This window comes from Thermobia domestica, chromosome 3, assembly GCF_964235325.1.
Source record: "Thermobia domestica chromosome 3, izTheDome1.hap1.1, whole genome shotgun sequence".
Taxonomy (NCBI): domain Eukaryota; kingdom Metazoa; phylum Arthropoda; class Insecta; order Zygentoma; family Lepismatidae; genus Thermobia; species Thermobia domestica.
In genome coordinates, this window is record NC_137456.1 from 163,773,175 (window position 1) to 163,786,065 (window position 12,891).

A 12,891-nucleotide genomic window follows, 5' to 3' on the forward strand; every position below is an offset into this window, starting at 1 on the left:
TCAAGCAATAAAAAAAATCATTGTAATTTTCCTTCTTTTTTTTCTTTATAACAATACTTTTAACATTGACTGTCTGAAACTGTTTTTATGTTCCACTATTGAACAGAGACTAGATTTTTTTAGACGGAAAGTCACTTTTATTATTAAAGAGTAATTATATTATATTCCAATTAATTTTCAGCATTCTGTGTTCGAAACATCTACTAATCCGTTTAAAACAGAAAAACTCTCAGAATAAACAATTTCTATGGTTTTTGTATGTCACGTATAACTACTCAAGTGTTGGAGCATATGCAAAATCTGCTCTCCTTTATCTCAATTCTTAAAGGATCTAGCCATTGCATATTGGCTGCAACAACGTGTAGCCTTTTCCCTGAGCTCATGATATAGCTAATCCAAAAATATAGAGTTTTCACTCAAAGTTAATTATGGCTTCCTAGCATTCCTGGCATAATCGTTATATAAGGGGCGATCAACTGAAACCCGTTCGTTTCATGTATTATTGGTATAGTGTGTAGGGGGATATTGTTTTTTTAATAGTGTGTAATGGCTAATGTCCCTGTGTGTTGGGTGTAGGAATGTTGTTGATACGTGTTTCCGTTTTGCAGGTATAACGAGTGAAAGATGGCGTTCAAGATCTCCAATCCGTGTAAACAGGGCCAGCGTGCCGTCATCCACTTTCTGAGTGCCGAAAATTGTCAACCTGCTGAAATGTTCCGCCGTATAAAAGATGTGTATGGTGATGCATGCGTCTCCAAAACAACAGTGGTGGACTGGGTCAGAATGTTTCGGAAGGGGCGTGAACAAACCACTGGTTATCCCCGTCCTGGTCAAGCCTTTTTTTTTTTTTTTTTTTTTTGCCACAGAAGACAGGCGTGAAAAGGTAAATGCAGCTATAGCTGAGGATAGACGTATTAGTATGCAATTCATAACGAACTGGTTAAACATGAATTATGGTACTGCTCAGAAAATTGTGAAAGATCTGGGGTATCATAAAGTGTGCGCGCAATGGATCCCCAGGGTATTGACGGAAGACCAAAATTTGGAGCGTATGGATTGCGCCATTGAACATTTGTCACGTTACCATTTGGAAGGTAACGACTTCTTGCTGCGCATTGTTGCTGAGGATGAAACTTGGTGCCATCATTTTGAACCGAGTTTAAAGTCTTCCAGTATGCAGTGGAAACATCCCTCATCTCCAAGTCCCAAAAAGTTCAAGACGCAACCGTCTGCGGGAAAAGTTATGGTGTCTGTGTTTTTTGATTGCCATGGACCATTATTGCTCGACTTCAAAGAACCAGGACAGTCCATCAACGCCGCACGTTACTGTCAGACCTTGACACAGTTACGGAGAGCCATCAAAAACAAAAGGCCTGGTTGATTGACCGCTGGAGTCATTGTGTTGCATGACAACGCGCGTCCACACGTTGCAAATCAAGTGTAGGATTTGTTTCAACGATTCAAGTGGGAAATGTTGCGATACCCGCTCTGCAGCCCTGTCCTTTCACCTTGTGACTTTCACATCTTTGGGTCTCTAAAGAAGGCATTGAAAGGTCAGATAATTCAATCTGACGCTGAGTTCAGGACGCTGTGCGTGATTGGTTGGATAGTCATCCGTTCAAATTTTACATGGACGGCATTTGTAAGTTAGTGACACAGTGGAACAAGTGTCTCAACGCTCATGGTGACTTCTTCTGAACAATATTTTTACTGCAAGCTAACAATAGACGTCTCTAGATAGTGTACAAGTTTCGGCTCGAAATAAAATTTATTTCATGAATTATGACCACTGAACGGGTTTCAGTTGATCGACCCTTATATATTAACTCAAGGTTACAAATGTTAGTCAATATTTAGCTTTCTTTATAAAAGAGATTATTAATCTCTATTATACATATATCCAGATTCCTTACATTTCTAACAGAAGAATTTGTCATATATAAAGGAGTGATATACAAATACATATGAATATGATACACATACGAATATATACACTGGTGAAAAACGCATTTAAAGACCCCATATTCATACTCTAGTTCCAACAAATTATACATCACAGAATGAGTGTCTAGGACACTTTGATATTCATTTGGAGGTCTCAGCACGCTGGGCTGGTAGAAGGAAGGTGTATCGTATTGTCTGTAGAAGGCATGATTTTTGAAGGTTAGTTTGAAAGATATCGGAAGAAGTATAGTGGTGAGTGGATCATACCTTGAGTCTACGATGCCAAGACGACGGATAGAGAAGGCCTGTTGTATAATTGAAAGACTGTGCGTGGACTGATAATGGCGCTGCAAAATGCCCAATGGTCGTTTCGAAGAATTGACACATGCGCGGATAGTGTACACGATGTAAGGCAGGATAATTGAAACGATATATATGCCAGCCGGTGTTCACACGGCGCACCGGGGAGTCCGAAGACAGAAGGATCGTTTTAGCCGCACTATTTGACAGGACGGCAACCTGTTCACCGTAATCACAATACAGTGGGTTCCATGTGTGGGTGACTTGCTATTAATGGCAGAATACCTGATAATGACGATAGCCAGATTATTCTTCATAAATAGCCACCCATGATTTTGTTAATGATGCATGTAATACAAGTAATACACTAAACAATCTATTGTTAGAGACTGTCCACATTCCGGCGCTTATCTGTCACGAGTACCTTTAACACCTGTCCATGGCTTAGCACTTCTTCGGTGATACTAGAAGAGATTAACTAGCAAGATGAATTAAAAACAGCAATATTGGGTGATAGACATATTTTATGGAAAATGAAGAAGAATGGAGAAAATAAGCTGGATCGAACAGAAAACCAATGATGAAGCATTAGGAATAACATGGGGAGAAGGACAGTATTAAATCAATTAGAAAGAGAAAATGGTCTGAACATTGTCTGAGAAAGAACTGTATCATTATGGATAAGATAGAAGTACTGTGGAAGGAAAAAGAGAGAAGGAACGAAATATGGTATAATTGACAGATGGCATGGAAACGTGTAACCGCTATATCAAGACAAAGATTTGGGAATCATGTGCATGGAAACTTCTCTGCTGATGATGACCTGCTATTAATGGCAGAATATCTACGATGATGGTGATAGTCAGTTATTCATAAATAGCCATCTATGACTTTGTTATTGATACAAGTAACACTAATAGTTTTCTCAAAGTATTTTTTTTACATTTAAACAATATATTTAAGTGGAAAACATACAATATACAAGTATTATATATTATAAATAATTAAATTACATTTTATTACATATTATTTAAGTAAAATGGTTATTTATATGGCTAATTGTAGGTGTAATTTGTAGGAAAACATATTATATATATTATTAAAAAAATTATTAGTATGGTGTGACCTTGAAAATTTGACCGTTTTTGGATCTATGGATAATAAGATATGTACTGCATCGATAACTAAAAATCTACATTAGTTTCTCATTACTTCCCTAAGTGGCCTTTGCTAACTCTCATAGCTTTCAAACTAGATAATATTAAAGATAATTTGATTGTATGATTTAGCATTTTCAGTTTATTAAACTATGCATATTTCGATGAGGTTTTCTTTCTCTTGTTTAACTTCTGAATAAACTTCAAGTGTCCAATTTGTCGAACACTCAGCATTACCTGTACATTCAGGACAACATTTCCCCGGCACTGGGCGAGGTGATGGACAATCTTTCTCGCACTCCTCATGTTCACACTTAATCATTCCATTAATGCATTCACAAGTCTTGCAAGGGTCAAGTTCTGACGTCCACTTTTCTTCATGCAGATAAAGTCTCCCCTCATCTATGCAGCCTTCACATATTTCACAACATTCTCCTGGAGGTCTATAAGTGCATAGATGAAGAAAATAATAAGGCACTAAACATTCACAATAATTGTGTTAATGGAGAAATGCATCTACTGTATTCTGATATTGCCGAAAATGTAGCTTTTAACATTAGTGCATAATACACTTTTAGTATCATTGTTACAATTTGATTTATTAATACTTTACTTCTTTTAAGCGTATTTTTTCACTCATAACTTTTAGCTCTACTCATTCACATCCACAATTTTTAAGGAAATAAAATGATGCATGATTATAAATATTGACTTGAACTTTGATATGGGTCAATATATTTATTTCATTCTTGCTGAAATTTTGAATGGACACTTTTTAATGAAGAAAGGGGGAGAAAAAAGGAGATAATGTTTCAAGAGTGAACACCAGTGATGAAAATGGAAATGTCCATTTAACATTCTGACAATTAAATAAATAGATATATTGTTATATACCAAAGCTAATATTTATTATCTTTTCATTTACGATTTTCTAATTTATGATAAAAAAAATCAATAAAGATAAAAGAAATATTATACACAGAAAACTACTTTGCTGTGATTTTAATATATAGTTTTAATACTTTAAAAATTTTTGAAACACAAATATTCTTGAAACCATGATAAGTAGTATGTATTTTTGTACCAGTTTTATGTTTATAATTTATTTCCCATTTGCGTATATGTATAGATGGTTCTCAAAATAATAGAAGCACCTGAAAAAATGCAACTTACCAGATTAATATAGCGCTGGGCTACCTTTTGCTCTCTGAACAGGTTTCATACGACGTGGAATGGAGCCATGGAGGTCGTGAATCATAGCAAATGGAATATTACACTATGCCGGGTGCAATGCGTCACTCAGTTCTGTGAAAGAGGATAGAGGCGAAAATCTGCGCAGGATTCATGTCTCCGAAACTGATTACAGATGTTCAATTATATTTAGGTCCAGGAATTGAGCGGGCCATAGGAGGTGTTCAACTTCATCCCAGTATTCAAACCACGTCACAACAGCTCCATTTATGTTGATGGGCGCATTATCATCCTGGAATATGGCACCAGTGTCTGAAAACAATATCTAGACCCCCTAAAATGGTGACGTAATTACGAGCAGTGACGCGATCGGTAAGCCATTGATCCACTGAAATTCAAAATAGTGCGGCCCACAACATCACAGAGCCGCCGCCGCCATATTTCACGGTTGGGGACATATGCTTGTTTGGGTGTTCGCCACACATATAAACGGTCTGTGGTTTGAAATAAGTTGAACAATGACTCATCTGACCATATCACACGTTTCCAGTCATCAACGGTCCATGTCGAATTTTCGCGACACCACTGGTATCGTGCTAAATCACTATGATTCCTTATCAGCAGTTCGGATCATGCAACCCCGTATTCACCGTCTGCTCAGTTCACTGCACACTGCCTCTCTACTATTCGTCACTTAGTACGGAGTTTGCCCTAACACACTATCACCAACCGCGCCTGACCATTACTGACCCAGACATCTGACGTGTTTCCAACTCCAGATGTTTCTATTATCTTGATAAGCAAATGCAATTCGTTTTTCTATATTAACTACAGATAATTACTATGAATCTAATTCGTGCTTATTTGTTCTTTTATGATAATTGGATCTTTTGTTTCTATAATGGGCAAATTAATAAATGAAAAGAAATAAAGCGGTTTCAAATTACTAAAAGTATCTGTCAGTTTAAATTCAAGTTTAACAATGAATTCATGAGGCAATATGACAACAACTACCACTGACTGTGATCTTACATTTTTTTTACCTTTTTTTCCCACGTTTTATCAAGCCGATTAAAAATACATATTAAGCCTTAACCGGGATTAAAATGAAAAACATATAAACCATATAGCTCAAACACTTTTGCCTTATTGACATGTTAGTTTGCAAAAAATAAAATGAATAGAAATTGGTTCCTACACGAGAAAGAGTGTCAAGTTATCTGCCAAATTATTAGGATTAGAGATTTGATTTCTGGGCTTCCGCCATCTATAAGCATGCTAACCCGTCACGTATGAGGAATGACGTTCCTCGGCGATCACACTTCCCGGGGTATTGGAAAGGAAGAAAGGAAGCGACCTGGGACCTGCATGTTAGGTACCATCCCGGCATTTGCCTGGTGTGAATGAGAAAAACACAGGAAAGCCTCACTCAGGATGACTGGTCTAAAAAAGCTTTCATACTTTTTCAATAGAGTGTTTTCATCGGTAATCGAATCCGGGATTACTTGCACTAAAGGCGAGAGCGTTGGCAACTACGATACGCAAGGCTACACTGGTAAATTATTTATGCTCTCTAAACTGCAATCGTGTTGTAATGTAACTTTGCATTATTGATTTATTAACCTATTACATGTCAGGAATTTAGATTTAAATTATAATTTACATAGTTATAGTTATCATTTACTGGTATTCAGAAAATAACAATATAATCATTATCGCCTGTTATCGTTTCTACCGATGCAACATGATTATATTGTTATGTTCTGAATAAGTTATAACTGTGTGCAGCAATTTAAATCTAAACTCGTTGGTAATGCGTTTGGAATGTCCTTTAACTATTATTCGCCTCTTAATAATAATTTTTGGAATGTTTATCTATTCATTACATTCAAATACATAAACTTACCTTATTTTTACAGGACAAGTTAGATCAGGACATTCAACGCTAGAGCAAATTACTGTTCCATCTTCACAGGAGCAGTTTCGGCATGAATCTGGACTGAATTTAGCTCTGTTAGGATATATTTTTTCTTCAAAGTAACAACGAGAACATGAAGGACAACAACTGTCAGGAACAGGGTGCTTACAATGAATTTCACAAACTTGCGGTGCACATAGTAGAAAACCACCCTAGAAAGGAAAAAGGAAGCAAGTGAAAATATTCAATCGCTTTTCCCTTTTTTATCCTTTTTTTTGTTTTGAGTTAAATTTAATTAATGAGAAAAAATTTACTATTTTCATTATATTAGTGCTTTTTATTATTTTCATTCATATCTGCATAATTAAATCTAAATCTTTAAGATAGTTAGATTCTTTATCCCTAAACCTTCAGACAATCGGAAGTAGACAAATCATACCTGTTGAATTAGGACAATAAAATATAAAGCTTTAGCTTACTTTAATTTCGAAACACATACGCTGGACGAGTTGCAAGAAAACCTTCTGACCACTCAAAAAAAAAAAAAAAAAAAAAAAAAAAAAAACTTGAAAATACTACATGACATAAAAACACGTTGTATTTAATAACACTAATTACATTTATTTTTCCAAAAGTAATATTTTACCGCTTTCCAGCAACTGGATAATTCTCGTCTATATTTCTTTCGGAGGCCTCAGGTTCAATGACTATAATACTAACAGTAAGCTGTTTTTACCAAATAATCATTACTAAAATTTCAAAAAATAATAATATGGCAAGTGCTAACAAAACAAAATGACCATCAGGTATTTGCTACTAATCGTAGATTACTCATCCTTATTTCATTTATTAAATTATTTTCACTTCTAACAACAATATTCGAACGCAATCACGTAGTAATACACACGAAGGGGAAAGAGATTAAAGGTTATATTTACTGAACAACTGTGTTTAACACAGATTAATCACAACTCTTTTTAAAAAGAAATTTGGGAAGTGTTTGGGCAGATTGAGAAGAAATTGAAAGGATGATGACATAAAAGTAACATAATCTTCTTGCAATTGCCAATAGAAAGGCTCTATTGACGGGCTTCTGTTTCTGTGGTGTTAAATCTTCGCTTTTCTTAAGCTGTTTAGGAATCTATCAATAATAATAATAATAATAATAATAATAATAATAATAATAATAATAATAATAATAATAATAATAATAATAATAATAATAATAATAATAATATAAAGATAACCACGAAAGTTCTGTCGCCTTTTCACCCATCAACTTCGAACATCAATATGCCACCTAAGACGTATCTAGAAGATCAAAATAGTCCCCATCAACATGGACGACCTTCTGCTAAGGTTTTGGAAGGCCATGGATTCCATCGCGGTAAAACTTGTGGGTCGTGAAGCGAAGAAGGTATCAAGTGCATTTTGCACCTCTACTAGGAATTTGAACTGGCGTCCTCTAAGGTGATTGTTCAAGGAATGGAACATATGATAATCGGACGGTGCAATAGTGTCCTGGGTCATCCTAGCCATGTGGAGCTTAGTGTTGTTCTGTAACAGGAGGACCCCTTTGCGATTCAGAAGTGCTGGCTCTAACGTTTCTAGTTTTCCTTGAATACGGTTCAATTGCTCACAGTACACAGTTTCATTGATGTTCTGACCAGCTGGTAGCTGTTCCCAATGCACTATGCCGCCAGTAGTCCACCAAACACATAGGAGGACCTTCTTCTGGTGCATTGGAACCGGTTCATGGGAAGCTAACCAATAATGACGGCGCCGTGGAGCTTCGTACAGGACCCACTTCTCATCACATGTCAACACTCTGTTCAGAAATGGCTCCTTCCTCAGAAGAAACACAGGTATCTGCTTGCGTTGCCTTCTGGCTTGGAGTCAAATCATGTGGAACCCATCGATCCACCACTCACACTAAATTGTAGTCCCAGTTCCTCACATGTCTGGCCACTGTTCGCCTTAATTGCTGCCTGAAGATCTTCATTTTGTACATGTGTTAGTCTTCCAGCACGTGGTGCGTCTTCGAGTGTTTCGTCATCTTCCTTAAACTTGTTAAACCATCACTACACTGTACGCGTAATCACGGCATCCTAATCAAAGGCCTGGAATATCTTCCCCCCGCTGCAGCGGCATTTGACCCCAGCTTGAACTCGTACAGCATACAAGCCTTTATGACGCTCTGTATAGATTCCACGTTCACTCTGTCCTTACGCAAGTTCACGGTGTGACTGAACTACTACAACCAGATAGTATGTTGGATATACCCACACAAACAACTGACCTTCGCCTTATCTCCATTCGCATTCAACTCACGGTGTGAGGGCCAATTGAACACAGACCTCAACAAAAAGTGACAGAACTTTCTTGGTTACCTTTATAATAATAATAATAATAATAATAATAATAATAATAATAATAATAATAATAATAATAATAATAATAATAATAATAATAATAATAATAATAATAATAATAATAATAATAATAATAATAATAATAATAATAATAATAATAATAATAATAATAAAAGATTTTGAGATGTTTCTAAACGTTTCATAATCTTACAAGCCATATAAAAAATGTATATCAATTCGTATATGTAGAGACCTAGTAGCCACACTGCTTAGGAATTGAAATAAAAGATAGGTACTGAAAGTATCCTAGGAAATTTCTAAATTTTCCTTCAATGAAAATGCACATTTCCATATAAGAGGATTAATAATTAAGTGAAAATCAAAGAACTGATCCAAGTTCTGTTGGTATTGCATAAAGCATTGTATTGTTACAACTTACAAGATACAGTTCTTTTATTTCTCATAAAAAATCCTGAAAATGTAGTTTACTACGTAATGAATATAAGTTATAACAATTAAAGTGGCTTTTTGTATAGTTTTCTATATTTCTGAATAATTCTTTTGCATGTGTTTGCCTTGTGAGTCAATCCCCTAATTTTGCCTGCGATCAAGCAGAAAGCAACCTCTCTCTATTTTCAAACAGAATAGTATAGTATCTCACTCTTCTTGCTTTGCTAGGGTACAAAATGTTTCGTTTGAGAGTCTGTGTGACCTGCAAAGGTCATAAGTGAGCTGTGTCCTACCAGAGGTTTTAAAATTGGTTTATTCTTGTCTTCATGGTTATTATAATCTGAAGATCACGGCATAAAGTCCAAGTTGTTGAATTTGTTCACGAAAGATTGATTTCACCGAGATTTGAACATTGTGCCCAAATCGGTGTGTTGACCAGAGCAATGAATTTCTTTTCTCCGGTACTATAAGCTGAAAGCAAGAGAAAGTAGGTCGGCCCGTTTGAGTGAGGCGAGTAGTTGGGATATTTATGGAGACAATGCAGAAGACAACAAGAAAAAAAATGCAAATACCGTTACTAAAAACCAGTGAGGAAAAAAACCATAATAAGTTAACAAACTTGAAATAGAACCAAATACGAAAAACTTGGCTTCGAAAAAAAAAGAAAAAAATACTAAATGTAAGTCATAAAAATTATATTAATATTGTGATATAACAACAGGAAATATATTTAAAGAATATCAGCACACAGTGAACATTAAACACTAACATTACAACTTACCTCACAAACACATATTTCGCACTTTTGACTCGGATGTGAAAATATTTCTCCGTCTTGGTATTCTTTGCCTTCTAGCTCACAGCTAAGACATTGTGGACAACACTGATTTGGAAAATGACTAGGGTTTGCACACTGCACAGGCGGGCACTCAACATCAGCACACAGAACAGTTCCATTCTAAGAATAAAGAATTAAGCTTATTTTTCACCAGTTTTCAGGAACTATATAATGTAATGAATCAATGATCGCACTCTGTATATTTGTCATTGAATCGTTTAAGTTCTAAATATCTCATGTTGCTTTACCATAAAATGTTTCTAATTCTCAACTATATTGTGTATTGTGTTTAGGGACTTTATTAAATCTGACAGTAGTTTTTTTTTTTTTTTTTAACAATATTGCAGATTTACAAATTAGAAAATCGTGTAAATAATTTTAGTGATACGAAAAATTAAAGGATATATTGAAATTTTAAATTTAATGACATGACATATTTTGATGATTTATTTTTCCGTTCTTGAAGTACTTTTATAATTGCGAAGTGATTTCAAATGCTTCTTGATATGCATCTATGCTTCATCAATAAACTGAGTGGAAGATATTTTAACATACTAATACGATTGAACAGATACAAAAATTATTAGGGTTAGTTTTTTGCTGAATAGTAAATATATGTTTGTGATACGATCCATAAAATTTCCCGAGTTTAATTATTAGTCTTCTTACATTTTACATATTTCCTACAAATGTGTAAATTATTTTTGTTTTTTTCCTAAAAGTTAATGACTTCATTTTCCACAATTTAAAACTTTTTCACAGCGAACAAACTTAAAGTCGAGAAAATTCGTATCATCGTTATTTTATATTCTGATGTATTAAGGTTTCTCCAGCATATTATCTGACGGAGGGGAAGTAAACTGAACCATAGATTTATTACAAGAAGACTATTTAAATCAATGACGTAATATTACTTGACCAAAATCTATTATTTTTAGTTCAAAAATTTTTAAGAAGGCTTCACGAGAACGATTGAATGAGATAAATGAAGTAGAAAAGCATTTTTAATCTGCTCCCCATCTATTCACTCATTCAAACTTACGCTAATCAAGAATCATATAACGTATCCTAGCAGAGCATCTTGTATTCATCATCCATATATAAAGATGTGTTTCTGTAGAAGTGATGAGAATCTATTTCAATTTCTTATAGTGTTTAGTAAAACATATTTTTATTTTATGTGATATCTAAAAGTTTGAATTATATAATTTTAGAGATAAGAATAAGGGATGAAAAGATGTAAAATCCACTCCATGTTGTAAGTTTCCTAAATATTAAACAGTTTCCTGACATAAACTAAGTAAAAATTATTCGTTATTAACAAAAGCATAGTGAATATTGTCTTTAAGATATCCTGATCATCTTCATTGGCCACGGTTGAAATCGGTCAACCATAAGCGGATAAAAGATGGTACGTTTCTTCACATTTCCAAGATTTCTTATTTTTATAATTATTCGATACTTTCCACCAAAATGATACAATTTCAATGCAATAAGGTGTATATTTTCTTTCAGGCTTCCAATCACCCCATACTTGTCAAATGTGCCAAGAATGTAAGGGAAAATTCCTTTCCTCACTCTAAATTTGAAAAAGAACCCAATCATCCCCAATACCTGGGTGTACAATCAATCAAGAATAAGGAAGGAATAGAGACTCGTAGTAAGAAACAATAGACATTTAAATCGCATACTCCAGTCAAATTTAGCGCAGACCACACCCAGTGCAGCAAATCTCTGAAAGGAATCCAAGGCCTCTTGAGGAATTATGTTTGTGGCATGGGAAAACGTCCAGCGGAAACCTTTATGTCATATTCAGCAGTTGAAAGTTCAAGCGAAATCATCCTTGGCCACCTGCAATGGATACTATCAAGAAGAAGGATCGCCAAATAACGGTGAAGATGGAGGTCCAGAAGAACCTTGAAGAGTCTGATAGTGTAGATATTTTGTCTACGTTAAAAGAACAAGATTTCATCATGATGGTGATCCATCCGCTACTGATACCACCAAAAAGACAAACTCAAAAATATATGGAATGTTACATGAGGTTTGATGAAATATTGAGAAACCGTGTCGCTCTGAAAATTCTTAATGGGAAATCGACAGGATTACAAAACTATTACAACTTTAAAGATGTTTCGATGCTCCTCGGAAGAAAATCTGGAATTATTATGAGATTTTTCAAAATAGTGGAAATCCTTCAAATTATAACGGCTCATTTTGTACATCACAATATTCTGGTTAGCTGTTCCCTATGCTGTATTATTACTCATTTGTAGGTATCTACTTATCTTTTTTTTTTTTTTGTTATTTCCTGTGCTGTGCCATTCATTATCTATACCGGTGATGTAATATTATATTACATACTATCTTTTCCTTGTGCCTATGTCAAAATGGTGCTTAAGATTGCCGAATCCAATGATACTATATGCTGAAAATTTAGAACTACTATTTTAAATTAGTTATAGCTAAAATTCTTTTTTTCTTTCTTCTTCACTATTAATAGTGTTGAGGTGTGCCTCCGACTTCGAAAAAGTCTTCTTTTAGGCTATAAGTGTTGTGTTTGGTAGTTAAACTCAGCTGATTATTTCCATAAGTTCCCATATATCGAATATTACGAGCAATACACATAATCATCTTAAATATTACTTTTTCTATATAAAGATATCTTCTTCAACATGATTGAATATACTAGCTAGAATTCTATTTCTTCGATCATTGTTG

At 34.7% G+C, this 12,891-nt stretch overlaps 1 protein-coding gene across 1 annotated transcript in view; it reads right to left on the reverse strand.

Moving 5' to 3' along the window:
* Positions 1 to 12,891, reverse strand: part of LOC145680859 (kielin/chordin-like protein) — a 1,295,905-nt gene that overhangs the window by 112,846 nt on the left and 1,170,168 nt on the right. Inside the window, exons 41-43 of the mRNA XM_081751993.1 lie at positions 10,114 to 10,290; positions 6,499 to 6,722; positions 3,639 to 3,844 (exon numbers count right to left, since the gene is read on the reverse strand). Of these exons, the coding sequence (XP_081608119.1) occupies positions 3,639 to 3,844; positions 6,499 to 6,722; positions 10,114 to 10,290 (607 nt within the window). The remainder of the gene's footprint in view (positions 1 to 3,638; positions 3,845 to 6,498; positions 6,723 to 10,113; positions 10,291 to 12,891) is intronic.